Source organism: Pristis pectinata, chromosome 44, assembly GCF_009764475.1.
Source record: "Pristis pectinata isolate sPriPec2 chromosome 44, sPriPec2.1.pri, whole genome shotgun sequence".
Classification (NCBI taxonomy): domain Eukaryota; kingdom Metazoa; phylum Chordata; class Chondrichthyes; order Rhinopristiformes; family Pristidae; genus Pristis; species Pristis pectinata.
The window spans coordinates 703958-722130 of record NC_067447.1 but is presented as its reverse complement, the minus strand read 5'-3'; the positions used below and the strand labels follow the sequence as shown (position 1 = coordinate 722130).

The 18173-nt window shown below is 42.4% G+C and overlaps 1 protein-coding gene across 2 annotated transcripts in view; it reads right to left on the bottom strand.

Moving 5' to 3' along the window:
- LOC127566669 (uncharacterized) overlaps positions 1-18173 on the bottom strand; it is a 34837-nt gene continuing 16664 nt past the window's right edge. The window contains exons 7-15 of one of the 2 annotated variants that reach the window (XM_052009192.1): positions 17857-18108; positions 16007-16219; positions 15464-15655; positions 13343-13512; positions 7863-8034; positions 4932-6612; positions 3996-4082; positions 918-1100; positions 1-321 (exon numbers count right to left, since the gene is read on the bottom strand). In XM_052009192.1, the coding sequence (XP_051865152.1) occupies positions 240-321; positions 918-1100; positions 3996-4082; positions 4932-6612; positions 7863-8034; positions 13343-13512; positions 15464-15655; positions 16007-16219; positions 17857-18108 (3032 nt within the window). In that variant the 3' untranslated portion in view covers positions 1-239. The remainder of the gene's footprint in view (positions 322-917; positions 1101-3995; positions 4083-4931; positions 6613-7862; positions 8035-13342; positions 13513-15463; positions 15656-16006; positions 16220-17856; positions 18109-18173) is intronic. The other variant, XM_052009193.1, reaches the window with a different exon arrangement.

Sequence of the window (18173 nt, the reverse complement as noted above, 5' to 3'; positions counted from 1 at the left end):
GTCATGATTGTTCTCCTGATCTGTATTACATGCATAAACATTGATATAATAATCTGTATTAATTTGAAAACTATTAAAAAGATTAAAAATGAAAGACATTTTTTAGAGTTTTCTAACGTGCTCAACATCGTGGCATTTTCCTCAAAATTCAATATATTGTACCATTCCCGTATAATCACATTGGACGTACCACGATAATGATTGTATTCATGTAAGACAATCTAACTTATAAATTGTCCTTAATCTGTTATTACAGTTAAAACATTCGATGCAGTGGAAGACGCTGCGATGTCCTGTCCAATATCTTGATTGTGTAACCATCTGCAAAAGAAGAAACCAATTAAAATAAATCGAAACTACGAAGATCCAGAATGTTGATTAAGATAAGGTATATTAGTTACATGTACATCGAAACACACAGTAAAATGCATCATTTGACTAGAGTGTGCTGGGGGCAGCCCGCAGGTGTCGCCATGCCTCCGGCGCCAACATAGAATATTCACAACTTCCTAACCCATACGTATTTGGAATCTGGGCGGAAACCGGAACACCCGGCCGAAACCAAGCAGACACACGGGGAGAACTTAAAAACTCCTCACAGAGAGCGGCTAGACTTGAACGCAGATCGCTGGCACTGTAATCGCGTTACGCTAACCGCTGCACTACCCTGCCTGCTTATGAAACGAACAATATATATTTAAATAACAAATGTATTGTTATATCAAGTCCCAACGAATAAATGTATTCGTTCCATGTGTTGTAAACGATTAACTTTTTATCTTGACTTGACTACTCTGTTGATGAAAAACAAACTTCTTCAAATCCACTTGAAAACTCTTGCCCTAGTACGGTGATTTTTTAAAAAAAATTCTTTCTTAACGACATAAAATTAATACATATTACAAATATGAACACACCTGATTTGTTTCTGAGGTGCGCTTCTATCTACAAGTTTCTGCAGTACTTCATCGGTGAACCGATTAGCGTGTTGCTCATCCTGAATGGAATTGCTCAGGTACAGCTGCGTCAATGAACAATTTGTGCTGAGTGCGGAGAACAGCCCGTCCAGACAATCATCTGTGAGATGATTGGATCTCAGCCTGTATTGAAAGGAAAGGAGGATTATTAACTCTGTGTGCGCGCACACACACATACACACTCGCATATCCACACACAACACACGCACAATACGCTCGCACACACACGCACAACAGACACGTAAACACAAACGCACACCCACGAACATACACACATGCAAACCCACGAACATACACACATGCAAACGCCCATACACAAACGCACACACAAGTACGTGTGTTTGTGTGTATTGATGCCAATCAGAGTCTTGGTACGTTTCAAATAAAGGCAGATGGCATCTCAAATTTCTGGAATTTATGTTCACATTATAAAGGATCCACATCAAATCTATTGGTTATCAAATTCATTATTTTCTTTCATCGAAATACAATTGAATGAAGAAGCGCCAAACGAACAGCTGGAGGATCTCAGCAGCGGGTCAGGCAGCATTTAATGAAGGAAAAACAACCGTCGACGTTTCTCGCCGGGAATCTGGACCAGGATGCAGAGTGCAGAGGGAAGATGGAGAGTTTTGAGGGGAGGGAGTGGGAGTGGGACAAGTATTGTTAGGTTGTGGGTGGAGCTGGGTGGGGTGAAGGATGAGAGGCGGATGGAGTCAGGTTGGGGGTGCAGTTCGATAACACGGGCTAGTTGCTAATGGGTGGAAACACGCTTGGGGAGCTGGGAAAAAGGCCAGATAGAGCCGCGTGGGGGCAGAGAGCGTAAAGGGAGAGGCTGAGGCTGGAAAGTGAAGTGGATACACAAGAGGCTGTAAATGCTAGAATCTGATACGTGATGAATGGAACCGGTTGAGGGAGGGGTGTTGGTAAATTGAACCAGGTTGGATGGGAGTAGGAAGCCCAGTAAGTAGATTGTGTCGGGTATAGGTTGAGGGAATCAGGTGGATCTCCGGTGAAACTATGTGACGGGGTCTTGATTTGGTAAAAAGCAGGGGCAGGAAACTGATAGATCAGGAGGAGAGAGGGAGAGAGAGCGACAGTGCGTGTGAGAGAGAGATAGTGAAAGAGAGAGAGAGAGAGAGAGAGACAGAGAGACAGAGAGAGAGACAGAGAGAGAGAGAGAGAGAGAGAGAGAGGAAAACACTGGGGAGTGGGCCACCCGAAACCGGAAAATTTAGCAGTCATGCGACCCACTTGCAGTCTATCAAGCGAAATGTGAGAGCGAAACGAATTCAGTGGACGAGGTTGGTTGAGGTGCATGCGATTCTTTGCCTCATCTGGGAGGATTGTTTTTGTCTATGGATGACGGTGAGAGAGGAGGTGTTGGATGTATTACACCCTTTGAGGTTGCAAGAAGAAGTGTTCGGGGTAGGACGGGATGAGTGGGGAGGGATGAGTGGACCAGGGAGCCATGGAGACAGCGGTCCTTACAGAAAGTAGAAAGAGGTGAGGAGGGGAAGATGTGGCTGGTGGTGGGATCGCTGCTAGAAATGCCGATAGTTCCGCTAAACCTAACCCTCTCACTCTTTTCCCCACAAAACCACACAGACTACCCTTATCTAGTTGTGTTACCCTCCCCGCCTGTTTCCACCCATCTATCAACCACACACATTAACTAGTGTGTTTCCCCTCGCCTTCCTCTGTCTAGTTCCATCTTCTCATCATCCCCCCAACTGGTTTCACTTATTATCTTCCTCACTGATCATCTCCAGCATTTTCCAATCTCTTGTGTCTCCACATCACCTTCGCCCTCCTCTCACCCCACCTGCCTCCATCTGACCCTACTTATTTTCTCCTTGTCCGTTTCAACTTCTCATGCATTTGCCTCCCAACTCCATCCACCCTCCTCTGCCGGTTGGATAGATCTCCCCAGCGTCCATGACCTCACCGAGATCCACCTGTCACATTTCAGTCCTTGCCTCACGCTCCCAATCTCCTCTTGGTCCCGACGATCTTCCCTCGACACTCTCTTTAATTCCTGATGTTGAGATTTTTCTGTTTTAAAATGTAAATGTGTATAACAGCTGCTTTCCGTCAGCAGATTTTTCAGAATGAATTTGTCTTCCTTGTTACATTTACACGAGAACATATATTTTTGCAAAAGAAATGTTTTTAATGTTTATCGACCACAATCTGTCCCTTCATAGCTGCTGTCTGACCAGCTGAGTTCTTCCAGTAAAACAAAAGAAGTGCTGGAGGAACTCAGCGGGTCAGGCAGAATACATGCAGAGAATTAAACAGTCGACCTTTCGGGTCCAGACCCTTCATCAGGACTGCAAAGGAAGTGGGCAGAACCCAGAATAAGAACGTGGGAAGAGGGGAAGGAGAACACGCAGGTAGGGGACGGGCGAGTTCAGGTGAGGGGGGAAGGTAAATTCCGGAAACTCTATGCTCTCTTTCCACCCCTCACTCCTTTGTCTTCTCTTATTGCTGTGGCTCCCTTATCCCGCCTTTATGACCTTCCCAGCTCCTCTCCTCCTGTCCCCATCCTTTATTCCATGGTCCACTTCCCTCCTCTACCCGATTCCTTTTCGTCAGCCATTTGCTTCTTCTACCTATCGCCTCTCAGCTTATTACATCTTCTCCCCCACACCAACCCAACTCTCTTCCGCCCTGACCTGGACTCGTCCATTACCTGACATCGCCTGTCATCTGCCTGCGTGATCCTCCTCCCCCCCCCCCCCCACCAGCTTCTTTTTCTGGCTTTACCCTCTTTCTTTCCAGTCCTGATGAAGTGCCTCGGCCAGAAACGTCGACTGTTTATTTTCCTCCTTGGATGCTGCCTCCCTTGCTGAGTCTCTCCAGCACCTTGTTTCTACTGCGGATTATAGCTTCTGCTGTCTCCTGTGTGCCGGTGAACAAAGGAGATTTTCCGAGTGCAATTGACAGGTTAATGAAAACCCTAATGCAAAGACAGATCTTCCGTTCTGCTTGACGTCATTCCCAACCATTACTCACTCCAGAGTTTGTATTTTGCAGGCATTTATGTTCAGAATATTAAAGAGACTTCTCACGCCTGAATCTTGCAGGTCATTCTCATTGAGTCTAAAAATAAAATGCAACAATCAATAATTAATTGACGCCGATAATGAAAATTCAAAAATAAGTTCGCAATTAATCAGGCTGTTTATCTTTCACCTCCTCACGAGGCAGCAAGATGTTCAAAATCAATTTTACAATCACTGTCATTAAGTCAATGATCCAGTTGAATGTAATTGCAAAACTTGAAATTCTCTCTAATTTACATTGAAGTGTACAGGCAGGATACATTCGTACCTTTTTCGAAAACATAATTTAAACATTGAGTCAGGTTGTAAATTAAAATTCTGGATATACAATTATGAAACAATGGCAACACCCGTTCAAGTTAATAAAGTTAACAAAGAGCCGAATATGACCTCAGATCCACCGGCATCAGACCACAATTTAGGTAGTAAATTCCACATTCCAATGTACAACCAGAAACTCACGAAGGAACTGACCCACGTTCAGCATCCACCCGGCAATATGGCAACTAGTTTGTGATGAAGGATATTATGAAGTCAACATATGGATCCCAGCCCTTGATGTTTCGCACAGGAAGCTGTGTCATGGCAATCTATTTAGTGACGTAATATGTGTCCCTTAACATGTAAAACGACCTGAGCTAATCGCAAAATGTTGCAAGGGTCACGTTAGTAAAAAGGATGGGTGTTTTCTTGAATCTTCCGCATATAGAAATTTTAAGAAATTATTTCGAAAACATTCTGTATAATTCCAAAATAGGGTTTCTGTTGGACAAGTGAATGAGGGAAAGTGCACTGATGTTTATATTACTTAGTTTCAGTGGTATTAATACATTTAAAAGCATGAGGATGTTACGTTGTTAAATGTTTACTGAGTTTGGTGAATTACCTGAGAATTTGACATCTGCGCAGCAATGGGTCCAGTTGTTGGAGTCTCTTCTGTTGTATTAGGCATGAACTGAGATCCAGCTCTTCAATCACCTCAGAGTGGATCAAAGTTCTCGATAAAACCACACAGTCGGAAGGTTTGAGGAGGCATTGATTGAATTTAATTGTTCTAATCGGCTCCAGCACGTCCCTGGTTACTCGAGTGTCTCCAAATTCAAGTAAGTAGTGCAGTATATTTAAAAACATGCTTTGGTAATACTTCCCTTCCAGGTTCGGTAAGCGCCGTTTGACATCTTCCGTGAGCCACTGTGTGATAACAGAAGTGGCATCAGAAGGAAATGAACCAAATTCCAACTCAAGGCGAGCAGTTAGCTTCCGCGAAACCAGCCCAAGAAGAAAACGTGAAAATGTATTGAGTCTGCCGTCAGTGACCATGAGTGCTTCGTCGAGTAACCCTTTCAGTCCAATTCCTGGAGTATTTAGTCTTTTCGATAGTGCAGCAAGGAAGTTCTGCATAACAGAGTTCCTGAATTCGTAAATATCGCCATCACTCTCCTTGTCTGGAGCCTGGATCATAACCGCAGTGATCAATCTGGGAGAACAAGAATTCAGTGTCCCTAATGTGTCGACTTCAGACGGAAGTGTTTTACCAGCCATTCGTTCGTAGGCCAGTTCTCCCAGTTCAAGCAAACTCTTTAGAGAGGTTTTCTGATCATATCCGCATCTCTCGAGAAGGAGCATGACGTAGTCAGAGAGCAACCAAGTGTGGCTTATGGTGGGGATTGGTGTCTGAGCGTCAGCTTCTGATTGGCGAGACTCCAGCGACGAGGCGAGGACCAAACAAAACAGAGGGTTATCGCACATCTTCCACAAGATGTCACTCTGCTCAATGAATTCCAGAATATCGTTCGCGTATAGATTACCCCGGAAATAACGGCGAAAATATTCTTTTGCTTTCTCAGAGTTGAATACCCCGATTTGGAAAGTTGAATCTAAGGTTAACTGACACAGAGGATCCAGTTTGAAAGGCTGGATTGTGAAAAGCACTGAACACCCTTTCAACAAGTCTCCCTGTATGAGACTTTGCACGATGTCTGACACGAAGCAATAAGACTCGGGTCCGAGACAATGATGTCGTGGATCTATGTTTTTCTCATTTTCTGAGAAAATAACGGGCCGATCTAGTTGGTCCAAATCATCAAATATAAACAATATGCTTTTGGGTTCTTTCCACAGTTTTTCAAGAAAATCTTCCAGGTAAGGATATTGGTCAAGGATCAAGGTGTTTAAAGTTATTCCACATTTTTTTGCATTTAAGTTGTGAACTTTAAAATGAAAGACAAACTTGAAGTTTTCTTGTTTGTTTTTCGTGGCCCAGTCATGGATTATCTTCTGTATCATGGTGCTTTTGCCAGTCCCTGCAGCCCCACAGACGACGGCGATGGTGTTCTTCTCAGAGTCAGTGTTGATAATTCTCAATAGTTCATGGGTTTTAAATTCTCGAACGTGCTTCTTACTTTCTCCTGTTCGACTATCGTGTTCAGGTTGTGGCCGAGTAATCTTTGGGTCAGTGTAGATGTCATCAATTAAACGTGACTTGGGCATTTTGTTTCCTTGTGTGCATGCATCTCTCAGTTTCTTACTTTGAATTCGGAGAGTGTATCTGTGTTGCAGAACCGTTTCTTGAATTGAAAATAATAAGAAAAGAAAAGAACTTGAATGGTTCTTGGTTTTGTTTCAGAATAGACATAGAGTCATCTCATGACAAAATGCAGTGTGAGCACGGATGACAAACAAGAACAGTCTCTTACTTTAGACTTGTAAAAAAATTCCACTTCGTTGTCTCTATCCATTAAAATTGTATTAACCTTGTTAATACCAATCTGTAATATTATGGTATGTTATAATGCAGAATTTTCAACATTCCGAAACGCATGATGCATGAACTTTACCACATTGTCGAAGGTGCTAATTTTCATTGCCTCAGAGAATGAACTTGGTACAAATTAATAAACAGATACAAACTGTTTGAAATAACCAGAATCTCGGAAGAGTAAACCACTATTGATTCCAGATTGCAAACTGTAACGACATACTGTCTGTAGACCCCTGAATGTGCCCCAATTAGCAGAACAAGAACGTTATAATAATGACAATAAAACAAGGAGGTGAACTTGTTTTGGTGCGCTGTTCATGGGCGTCAGTCCATCTGTTTGAAGCCAAGCATGGCGTCGTCGCAAAAACCTGTTGTGTCGTGTCGGTGGATTACAACAGATCGAGTAGAGATTCCAGTTTTGTAATATAATGTTCAAGTCGAAGAATAACTTAAAGAATTACACTATGGTCTTGGAAATTCACTGATCAAACCAAGTAAATAACCATTGGCATTGATGGATGTTTCTTTCGAACTCTTCGTCGGAAAGTCAAATGGATTATTCAATGGAATAAACTTGTTATCTATTAACAAATTGCTCTCATCATTTACCAGTTACGACAGCCAGAATTTCCACTGAGGCGCAAAAGTGCGCCAACCCAATGTGCGCTCCATTAACACAGTTAGTTAAATCGTGCAGACAAAGGTCATTACAATGACTGAATTTTCTGAATCATCGAACGGATTCATGCCTTCAGGTTATTTATTCGTCCCTTTCGTCTACATTTGAGATACATTTCTTCAATAACATTGAACCCTGCTGTGAAGAATTTGGCCCTGTCATTAGCTGACTGCCGAGATGATGGTGTGCCCATTATATTTACAAGCATCATTATTTATCTGATTGCCTGCTTCTGAATTTGGATGTTTCAAGGATGATTCAGTTTATATGTTGGAAAATGCTTCTGGTTGTGTTTTAACTTTTATTTTCTTTTGTGAGATTGAGCACACACAGAGTTTGTTTACTGAGAAAATCTTACATTTTTCTCAGAACCCTACCTTCCTCGACGGACTGCTCCAGAACACTTATAAGGCTTTGTTGTTTTTCTTGCATTTTGGCAAGTTCCCTACAGAACATCCTGCATTCCCAAAAGTTTCTGTCGAGCACCGATTTCAAAAGCAGTTTCGAAGCATCTTGTCTTCGGTCACTTCTCGTCAACTTTCTGATTTCCTGAAGAGGCAAAGTTGATGTATTCAGAAAAAAATCACTTCATTATCTTCCCTTGTGGTAATATTAGAAGCTAACAAGCACGCATTGGGGTAACTGCCTGTTAAACGGCGACAACTTCTAATTTAGTTGACAATTTCAAGCAATGCTATCATCACATCTTAATGAGATAATATCGTTGCAGATGGTCGGGTTGAATTCTAACGAGGCCACGTATTTTCAAGAATTAATTGAAAGGGAAAAACTCTTGTTTTATATACACTGACAGCCATATATAATCAGACACGCGAGGGGTCATGTCAAAGCAAATCGGATGTTAATCGGAATCGGGTACAAAACAATTCACTGTTTGGAGCTGCGTCCTTCGAAAAGACAGACTCATGACTCTGTGGCTATATTCTGCTCTACTTCCTCTACAAGTTTGCAGATGATACCACCGTTGTCGGCCGTATCTCAAACAACGATGAGTCGGAGGACAGGAAGGAGATGGAGAACTTAGTGGAATGGTGTCATGACAAAAACATTTCCCTGAATGTCAACAAAACAATAGAGCTGGTCTTTGACTTCAGGAAAGGGGGTGATGTACATGCACCTGTCTACATCAATGGTGCTGAGGTCAAGAGGGTCGAGAGCTTCAAGTTCCTGGGAGTGAACATCACCAACAGCTTTTTCTGGTCAAATCAAGTAGAAGCCACCTCCAAGAAAGCTCACCAGTGCCTCCACTTCTTCAGGAGGCTAAAGAAACTGACTCTCACCAACTTTTACCGATGCACCATATAAAGCATCCTATCTGGATGCTTCACGTCTTTGTACGGCAGCTGCTCTGCCCAGGACCACAAGAAACTGCAGAGAGTTGTGGACACAGCCCAGCGCATTAAGGACACCAGCCTCCCCTCCTTGGATTCTGTCTTTACCTCTCGTTGTCTTGGTGAAGTAGACAGCATAATCAAAGACCCCACCCACTCGAGACATTCTCTCTTCTCTCCTCTTGCATCGGGTAGAAGATACAGGAACCTAAAAGCACGTACCACCAGACTTAAGGACAGCTTCTACCCCACTGTGATAAGACTATTGAACAGTTCCCTTATACAATGAGATGGACCCTGACCTCACGATCTACCTTGTTGCGACCTCTCACCTTATTGCACTGCACTTTCTCTGTAGTTGTGACACTTTACTCTGTACTGTTATTGTACTGTTTTTACGTGTACCACATCAATGCACTCTGTACTAACTGAATGTAACTGCACAGTGTAATGAATTGCCTGTACGATCGTGTTGTAAGACCAGCTTTTGACTGTACCTCGGTACAAGTGACAATAATAAACCAGTACCAATACCAATAGTGTTCGTTGACGTCCCAATATCATGGATTGAAGATGCAGCTGGAGGTATTAATCCGAGTCCCTGTCACAGACTCCACCATTCTTAAACAATGTCATCAATGAAGTCTATTTCACCTACATCAAGAACAATAGAAATTTGCTGGCGATTGGAAAATATGTCACTCCATCTTTACCTTCCAATCTGAATGGACTTAGTTGCAGTCAATGTGACTTGGGATTTCAAGTAAGAATCCGAATTTGTACCTGAGTACTTGAGCAACCATACCTTTCTTTGCTAATTTGCTCTTAATGTACCTAAGTCCTCGCTGACAAAGCAGGACCACCTGCAGGGTTTTCCGTGTCTCGGGAATCTGAGGTTTGAGGCGCACATTCTTCATAAGGTGCAGGGCATTTGGCATTTTGTCACACAAGAAGGTCTTTCGCCACTGACTTTTTAAATGCCTCAGATGGTCAGATAAATATTTGAAAACAATATATTTTATGGAATCTAGATTCTAAAATTCAGCAATATCATTTAAAACGTATTTTCAATTAATACCAACTAAAATAATCAATAATAGTGAAGGACCGGTGAAGCACTTTAATTTCCTGTTTTTCCTTTTAGCCACAGTTAAATAAAAACGGCCTTCGCGAGATGTGGCAGCCACAGCTGCCCACACACCAAGTGCATCCAATACCTGTGTGGAGAACCATCAATGACCACCATGAGAATCAATGATCAATAGAGAAAGGGCACGAATGTTTGTAGAAATGGGACCCCAGGCCCACTGCAATTCACCTATCGCCGAAACAGCTCTACAGCGGACTCCATCTCCCTTGGCCCTACACTCAGCTCTGGAGCATCTGGACATTAAAGGCAACTACGTTTGACTATTGTTTATTGACTACAGCTCCGCCTTCAATGCTATAATTTCAGGAAAACTCCTCACCAAACCTGGAACTCAACACCTCCCTCTGTAACTGAATCTTTGACTTTCTGACCTACAGACCGCAATCAGTGAGGATAGGCAGCAATACCTCCAGCACGATTATTCTCAACACTTTTGCCCGCAAGGCTGCGTCCTCAGCCCTCTACTCTACTCCTTATATACTCATGACTGATGGCCAGATTCTGCTCTCACTCCATCTACAGGTTTGCAGGTGATACCACTGTAGTCGGCCTTATCTTAAATAACGATGAGGCGGGGTAGAGGAAAGAGATAGAGAGCTTAGTGACATGGTGTCCTAGAAGCAACCTTTCCCTCAATGTCAACAAATCAAATGAGCTCGTCATTGACTTCATGAAAAAGGGCGGTGTACATGCACCTGTCTACATCAACTGTTCTGACGTAGAGAGGGTTGAGAGCATCAAGTTTTTGGAGTGAACGTCACCAACAACATGCCGTGGTCCAATCAGGTAAACGCCACAGCAAAGAAGGCTCTGCAGCACCTCTACTTTCTTAGGAAGCTAAAAGAATTCGGTATGTCCCCTTTGACACTAGCCAAGTTTTATCAATCCACCATAGAAAGCATCCTATCTATGCATCACAGCTTGATATGGCAACTGGTCTGTCCATGATGGCAAGGAACAGCAGAGAGTCGTGGACACAGCCCATTGCGCCAGGGAAACCAGCCTCCCCTCTGCGGACTCTGCCCTTAGCTCACGGTCCCTTGATTAAGCAGCAAGCATAATCAAAGACGCCATTTACTCGGGTCATTCTTTCTTCCCTCCTATCCTATCAGGCAGAAGATACAGGAGCCTGAGGACACATACCACCAGGCTTAAAGACAGCTTATATCCCACTGTGATAAGACTATTGAAAGGTTCCCTTATACGATAAGATGGACTCCTAACCTCACAATCCACCTTGTGTGACCATGCACCTTATTGTCTACCTGCACTTCTCTTCCTCTCGAGCTGTGACATTTTACTCTGTACTGCTATTGTTTTCACCCTGTGCTACCTCAATGCACTCTGTACCTCACGAGCATCCTTGTTATGACCTTGCACCTTATGTCTACCTGCAACGCACTTCCCTTGCCCAGAGCCTACAATCACTCTCATACATTAGCCCTTTCATCCCCGGGATCATAACTCCTCTGGACACTCCCCAACGCCAGAATATCGTTCCTGAGATATGGGATAAAAACTGCTCACAATACTCCAAATGTGGTCTGGCCGACGCCTTAAAGTCTCTGCAATACAGAGTCTAAATCCTCTGTACTGTTCTTTTTTACCTGTACTACCTCAATACACTCTGTATTAGCACAATGTACCTGCACTGTGTAATGAATTGACCTGTACTATCAGTACCTCGGATACAAGTGACAATATAAAGCAATACTAATACCAATACGAATTTCAGCACAGGACTATTATCAGGCAGGGATGAAGTGCACAGTGGTATTCATACGGTATTCCTAAATATTTGCATTGGTCAAATTTTAAAATGTACCCATGACACCAAAAGTGACGACACAGTGCACGACAAGATTTCAGGTAGATATAGATCGATACGTGGAAAGCATGGATAGATGACAGCTTAAACTTAATGTTGAGAATTGTGAAGCATTATAGTTTTAAAGTAATATGAAGTATAAAACGAAGGGAACCACTCCAAAAGGACTACTGGGAAGTTGGGGGTGGGAGTTGGGACATGTGCATCATATTTTACAGGTGCCAGAGTTGATCGTGAAAGTGTTGAAGAAGGATGCTGGATCCGGATGGAAAACAGAAGAGCAATGAAGGAATAATGCACATTTTTAGAAGAACTGGTCAGTCAAAACTAGACACAAGTTGGCCACTTGTTGGCGTCGGGCCCAGTTATAGCTGAGACTGAGTGCAAAACGGATATGGGAAAATGAAGGATATATGAATAGACACGTGAACATGGGCGTACTATTCTTTTAAAAATGGTGAGCCTGCATCCGGAAGTGCAATTTAAAAGCATATAGACAACGTTAATTGAGAGAACGTGTAACAATTCACAGGGGTCAGCAGATGATTAAGTAAAATAGCAACAATTATGGATCAAAGAACCAGGTCTTTCAGCCCTCTGAGTTTGTGTTGGCATCAAGAACCCATCAGCACTATTCCCATTTTCCTTCCGCATGCCCAACAACTCCCCCTCCAATAAATCCTCTGCCACCCGCCTACTTCAGCGAGAATTTACAGTAGCCAGCGAATCTACCAGTAATCACGGAGTGACAAGTGAGGCAAAATCAGATTACCCGAGAAAGTCCATGCTCCTTCAGAGGTAGTGTGCAAACTCCTGCCAAACTGTCAAGGAGGTCAGAATCGAATCTTTGTCATTAAATGGGCGAGGCAGCTGCACTATCTGTTTCGCCACATTTCCGACCATATTAAAAGCCGTTAAGGTTTGAACGTCATGACAGGGTAGCAGTGAGGAAAATTTAGTTACAGTTCATAAAAAAGCAGAGTAAACATTTGAAATGAGAGAATTCAAAGGAACTCTGGTGTGGATAGTAGTCATGTATGAGTTAGATTGCTCTTGGAAAGTACTGGTACGTATTCAATGGGAGGGATTGCATGATTCCAAAATTCCAGAAATTTTATTTGTGAATTCCACTGCAGATAAGGGAAGTAATTAAGTGAACACTTGCTTCCCATCACCGCTGACAAGAGTGATTTATAATTATTGAGATCTAAGTGAGCTGTTTATTCTCCAGCAGTAACTAATACGGACTGAATTGTCAAAGTGTTGTGCTGAGAAGGCATTACCTATGCGAAGAGTGCATAATGACATTTACTCATGTGATGACTTACTTTCCAATGAGATATTACGTATGTTCACTTCAACTTTAAGTTTCAAACACAAGGACTATCGATTTCACATTAACAACGGAAGTAATAGTGTTTTTTTTTAAAGTGGCTATATCGTTGACTGGACAGAATTTAGCCGGACTTTTCAATCAGTGGTATAACTAATTTAATGATATATCAGACCAACAGACATAAGCCATACCTCATGGTTTAATTCCGTTATCACATTTCCCTTTAAGAGCGTCTCACTAATATTCTCCACGACGTCTTCAGTTAGCGATTCTAGTCTCACTCGGTGGACTTCTGTAATTCTGTACAGCTTGAGATCGGTGCATCCCTCCAGTATTGGTGTCATATTACGAGATATATCTTCTGCCAATGTGTAAAAGAGGACATATTAAAGTAATTTATGCCTGCCTTCAAATAATGACTGCTGCAAATTAAGCGTCACGGCAAATAGAATGTTGCTTATGTCATTGGTCAGTTCAAACAGGACTCCAGACGACGGTCTCTGCAGGTCTTAAATGCAGCTGAAAATAAATGGAATCTTTAATAGCCGTCATTTCATCATTAGAATCATCGACGTCAGAATCTTCACTTCGGCCAGATGAAAAGGAATACAAATTTCAGTCAAGTACTTCGACATAAAGTAATCCAATTAAGACGACCGTGTTATTTGTCTTCCTAATTGTTGATTTTCAGTGATCTGTGTACTCAGATTCTCGTGCTGTTTGGATGTCAATATTTAACATCCTCATATAGTTCAAATCAGTCTGTTTTCCCACCTCCTGGAAAAACTGCGGATTTTCCCGTATTTCACTTGATCTGTTGTGTTTTTTTCCACTTACTAACCTCCCTATTCTGTAATTAAGAAATCAAATGGCATGTTGGAGGTTTTGTGTAAAATAATAACACAAGCCTTCAGGTCCTTTCTTATCCCTTTTATTCGTTCTTAACGACGTATAATGTACATTGCATTCTCCCTTGTTTCTCTCATGCTTTTGGAAGATTTTAGTTTCTGCATCCGGCTAAGAGGATCAAGGAATCGATTTCACTTTTTTAAAATGATTAAATCTGTTCTTCTCCGATTTCAATTCTAATTTAAAAAAGAAACCCCGAATTAACGTGGTTCGCGGACAGCAGCTTCACACCTTCCAGATTCGAAAATACAGTTCACTAGAGACAAAACCTCAGAGTGCGAAACTGACATAGAATCATTGCTTGCTCTACCTTGGCTTCCATATATATGACCTTGAAGCCTTGTTCTCCAGGACAACCAAATTGTGGGTCAACGGTGGTGCTACTGCTGAAAAGCTTCCCGGACATGAGAATTGCATTTCCCAAGCCAATGACTATTCCCTCCCTTTCACTCCTCTTAAATTTTCTTCCTAATATTATTGTTCACGAATGTCTGTTTCACACGGAAATAAGATAAGAGTCCCTTCTCCCTGATGAACACTGTTTTCTTACCCTTCAACACGAGAAAGTTGTGGTGATGGCATAACTAACTGGAATAGCTGCAGGCCTCATATCACATTTCAGACTAAACATACACAAATAATATGTGTGTATATATACACACATATTATTTTCTGGGCTTGGGGACATATTTATTAACGAGTTCTTCCTGCTTGAATTACAAATTATTACATGGATCTAAAATCCATAAGTATCGATGTTCGCCTGAATTTTGCTTTGCTAATATGTTAGTTGAGGCCACCACATTACTTATCTGTTACCTTCAGTACTGCGCCTACAGAGAAGAAATTTTGATTTGCATCTGCCACAGTCGAGGCAAGCATATTTCTCTGCAAGGATACATGAGCATGGTACAGAAGCGTGCGTATATTAAGCCAGCCCATTAAAAGAGATGAGTGTTGCAGAGGATCCGTCGAGAGGCAAACGAGAAGAACGGAACAGGCTCCGGAAGATTAAGCCCTCAATAAAATAACGACACAGCCAATATTTGTTTTGTGGATCTCGCTGTATCGTATCTCAGGAAACAGAATTTGTAAATGACGGAGGATCATGAGAAAATAATGACTTGGTTAGCAGAAATCATTTTAGAGCACTTGCTGAGACAAGCTCAATCTGTAAGAATGTGAGGGAAAAAATCAAACATAACCAGGATGGCAATAATGAGGTTTATGTATGTTCATTTAAACAACAGCGGCAATTTATTTTTTTGTGAAAAGATGATTGGAGTAGGTTGAGCAGAAGCTGCACTATCGGCAAGCAATTGAGCATTCAGCACAACGGTAATGGCAGAAGCGCAGAGGTTTCCGAAACGATTCTTTGCTGCAGAATCTAACCCTTTCTGTACCTGAAATATGTCGTCGTCTTTCATAAAGTTTGTGTCGCGTACCTTCGGATGCAGGGCGTTCGTAGCCTTGCTGACAATATCTCCGTTTCAAACAGCAACAAATCACTACAAATGCGGCAAGTACTCCTCCTAGAAATGACATTATGATGGCGACAGGGAGATAGATTTTGCGGCACTCTCCCTCTGTGTTATCTGTGAATAGCGAAAGATACAAACATATTTGATCATATATCATTCGAGAAGCAATTGAAATGACAATACGAAGGACGTGAGTCGTAGCCGCCAACATACGACAATGTATTTTCTTTCCATATTGACAAAGTAGAGATTCGAAACCTCCGGGATACTAGTTTGTAACTGAGTACCACCGAAAGGCAGATTCAAGCGATTTCCCCTCCGAAGCCTGGCTGGAGTATCTTAATTTCGACATTAACTCTCGCCTATTTGGTCCCAAATTGAGCATAACACACTCACTACATGTAGTTTGGTTCGCCCCGAAAGTGCCTATGTTTTCGTCCAGTATTATCGGTGGTCGATCCTTACCCATTAATTTAGGTGTTCGGACCTCAGTTCCGGCAGGAGTGCTGTGAACAGTATCAGATTCCGTCCCGTTATCTCGGCCGGAATTCCCATCTTTTGCTTTTCTCTTTTCCCGTAGCAGCCTGAGATATTTCTTCCTTCTCTGTCGGTTGTGGTTCGCTTCTGCGTCATGATCTACGGTCATTTTAGCAGATTTAGCCATGGCGTAGCCATACCCTTGAGGAAGAATATGTAAATGAATCATGGACGGGATTAAATGGAATGTTTTGACTGGACAGGGGAAAGCTGGTGGCAACCTTGTTATGATCACATATTAGATAGAAATGTTCTACAACACTGGTTGCTCTGAAACATTTTGCAACCTCTTACTGGGGTTTTGTATGAGCAAGAGGTCATGAAGCAAAATATAACTGAGCAAGTGAAAATAAAATAATGCATTAACAATTCTGAACTGCATATCACGGTATTTTCACACACAAAAACGTACGTCGAGTTTACGATATATCCAGGGCTTGGCAGTTCAACATAAATGTGGTGTAATGCTGATTACACTGTAAGCTATACTATCTGATATTAGAATACCGTCTGCAGCAATTCTCGGTACATTAAAGCTGCATAATTGCTGGGAAATACTGAAATGTCTTCAAAAGCGAACACCATGAGGGATATTTAAAGCGGGAGACAGGATGATCCTTACAGTCAAGAAACGTTTTGACATAAATTAAAAATTTAAAGAAATGCACATGCTGAAAATTGGAGCGGAACAGAAAATGCTGAAAGCACCCAAGCAGGTCAGAGAACATCAGATCAGATGAAGAGTGTTTGACGAGAAAGTTTAACCAACATATACAGCCTGACCAACAGAGTATTTCCGGAATTATCAGATGTATGTGGATATTTTGATTTATTTCGTTATGTATATTCAATGCTTTATATAAACACCCGCGCCAGTTCATGCTTAATTTCCTTGCATTGGTGGAAATGAGACTCAAACTGGTTTTGGTGCCGTTTTCTCTTGCATTCTTACAGGCTGCCACATTGTTTAGCACTTCTACGAAAGGACACTGAGGACGTATCAACGACTGGTTGTATTCCACTAAATTGGATTTTTAGTTATCCAGCAGTCGACAATTGTGACCGAGGAAGAAGGATACAGTGAATGGCTCGGCTACTTCAAGCGAGCATCTTGGAGCTTGCACACTTCGGAAACGTGGCAGGCAAGTTGCATTGACAATCAACCTCCAACTTCCAGGAATTCTACACTGAACCTATCTTATTCTGTCTACATTCTCATTAGCCACCACAACTCCAACGCCCACAGACACACGCGCTCACACAAACACACATACAGCCCCCCCCCCGCCACACACACACACGCATGCACACACAAACAAACACACACAGTGCACCATATTCTACCACTCAGTCTTCAATGGATCACTTTATTGTGGCCAGTTCGCCGTCCAAACCGCACTTCGTTTGGAATGCGGGAAGACACCTGGACAAGCTGAGATAGTCCATGCTTTCACGGCAAAAGGTGAACACTGCATAAATGGAGGGCCAGCGGTCAGGATGGATTTCGGATCGCTCGAGTTGGGAGGCAGAAACTCAACAAGCTCTTCCTCTCGATTGCCTTTATTTCAGCGAGACTTTTTCTATTATAGACAGCCTGAGGTTTCTCCTGTCCCAAATTCACGCACAATTAACTCCCCAAAAATTAAATGATCAGCTGCAGTTGGAAGATGCGTAAATACTCCTCCTCCTCGCCCCCACCACCTTCCTAACCCATTAAATTTTGTTCATTGACATCTATATAATCATGGAAGATATTTCGAAATACTTAGCAGACGCACTTTGGCTTCCTTCCAATGTGTCCAGCCGCATTTCTTCTGAGGTCAACCGGGGATCTTCATTCATCATCTTCCTTCTACTGACGTCACTTCTGCCAACAGTGCTCTTCATGATATTAGAGACACCGTTCTCTCCTTGTTCGCCGTTAACTTCTCTTGTATCAACCGTTTCTTTCCCGCTGTTCTGGCCAAGTTTCATTTCTGCGGCGTGATCTTCAGCCAGTTCATGTGTTGCAACATGGGTTCGGAAAGTTCCTGGTGGGAATGGGTACAAAAATAACTTCATTGGAATACTTCAACTGGACTAGGAAATGATACGA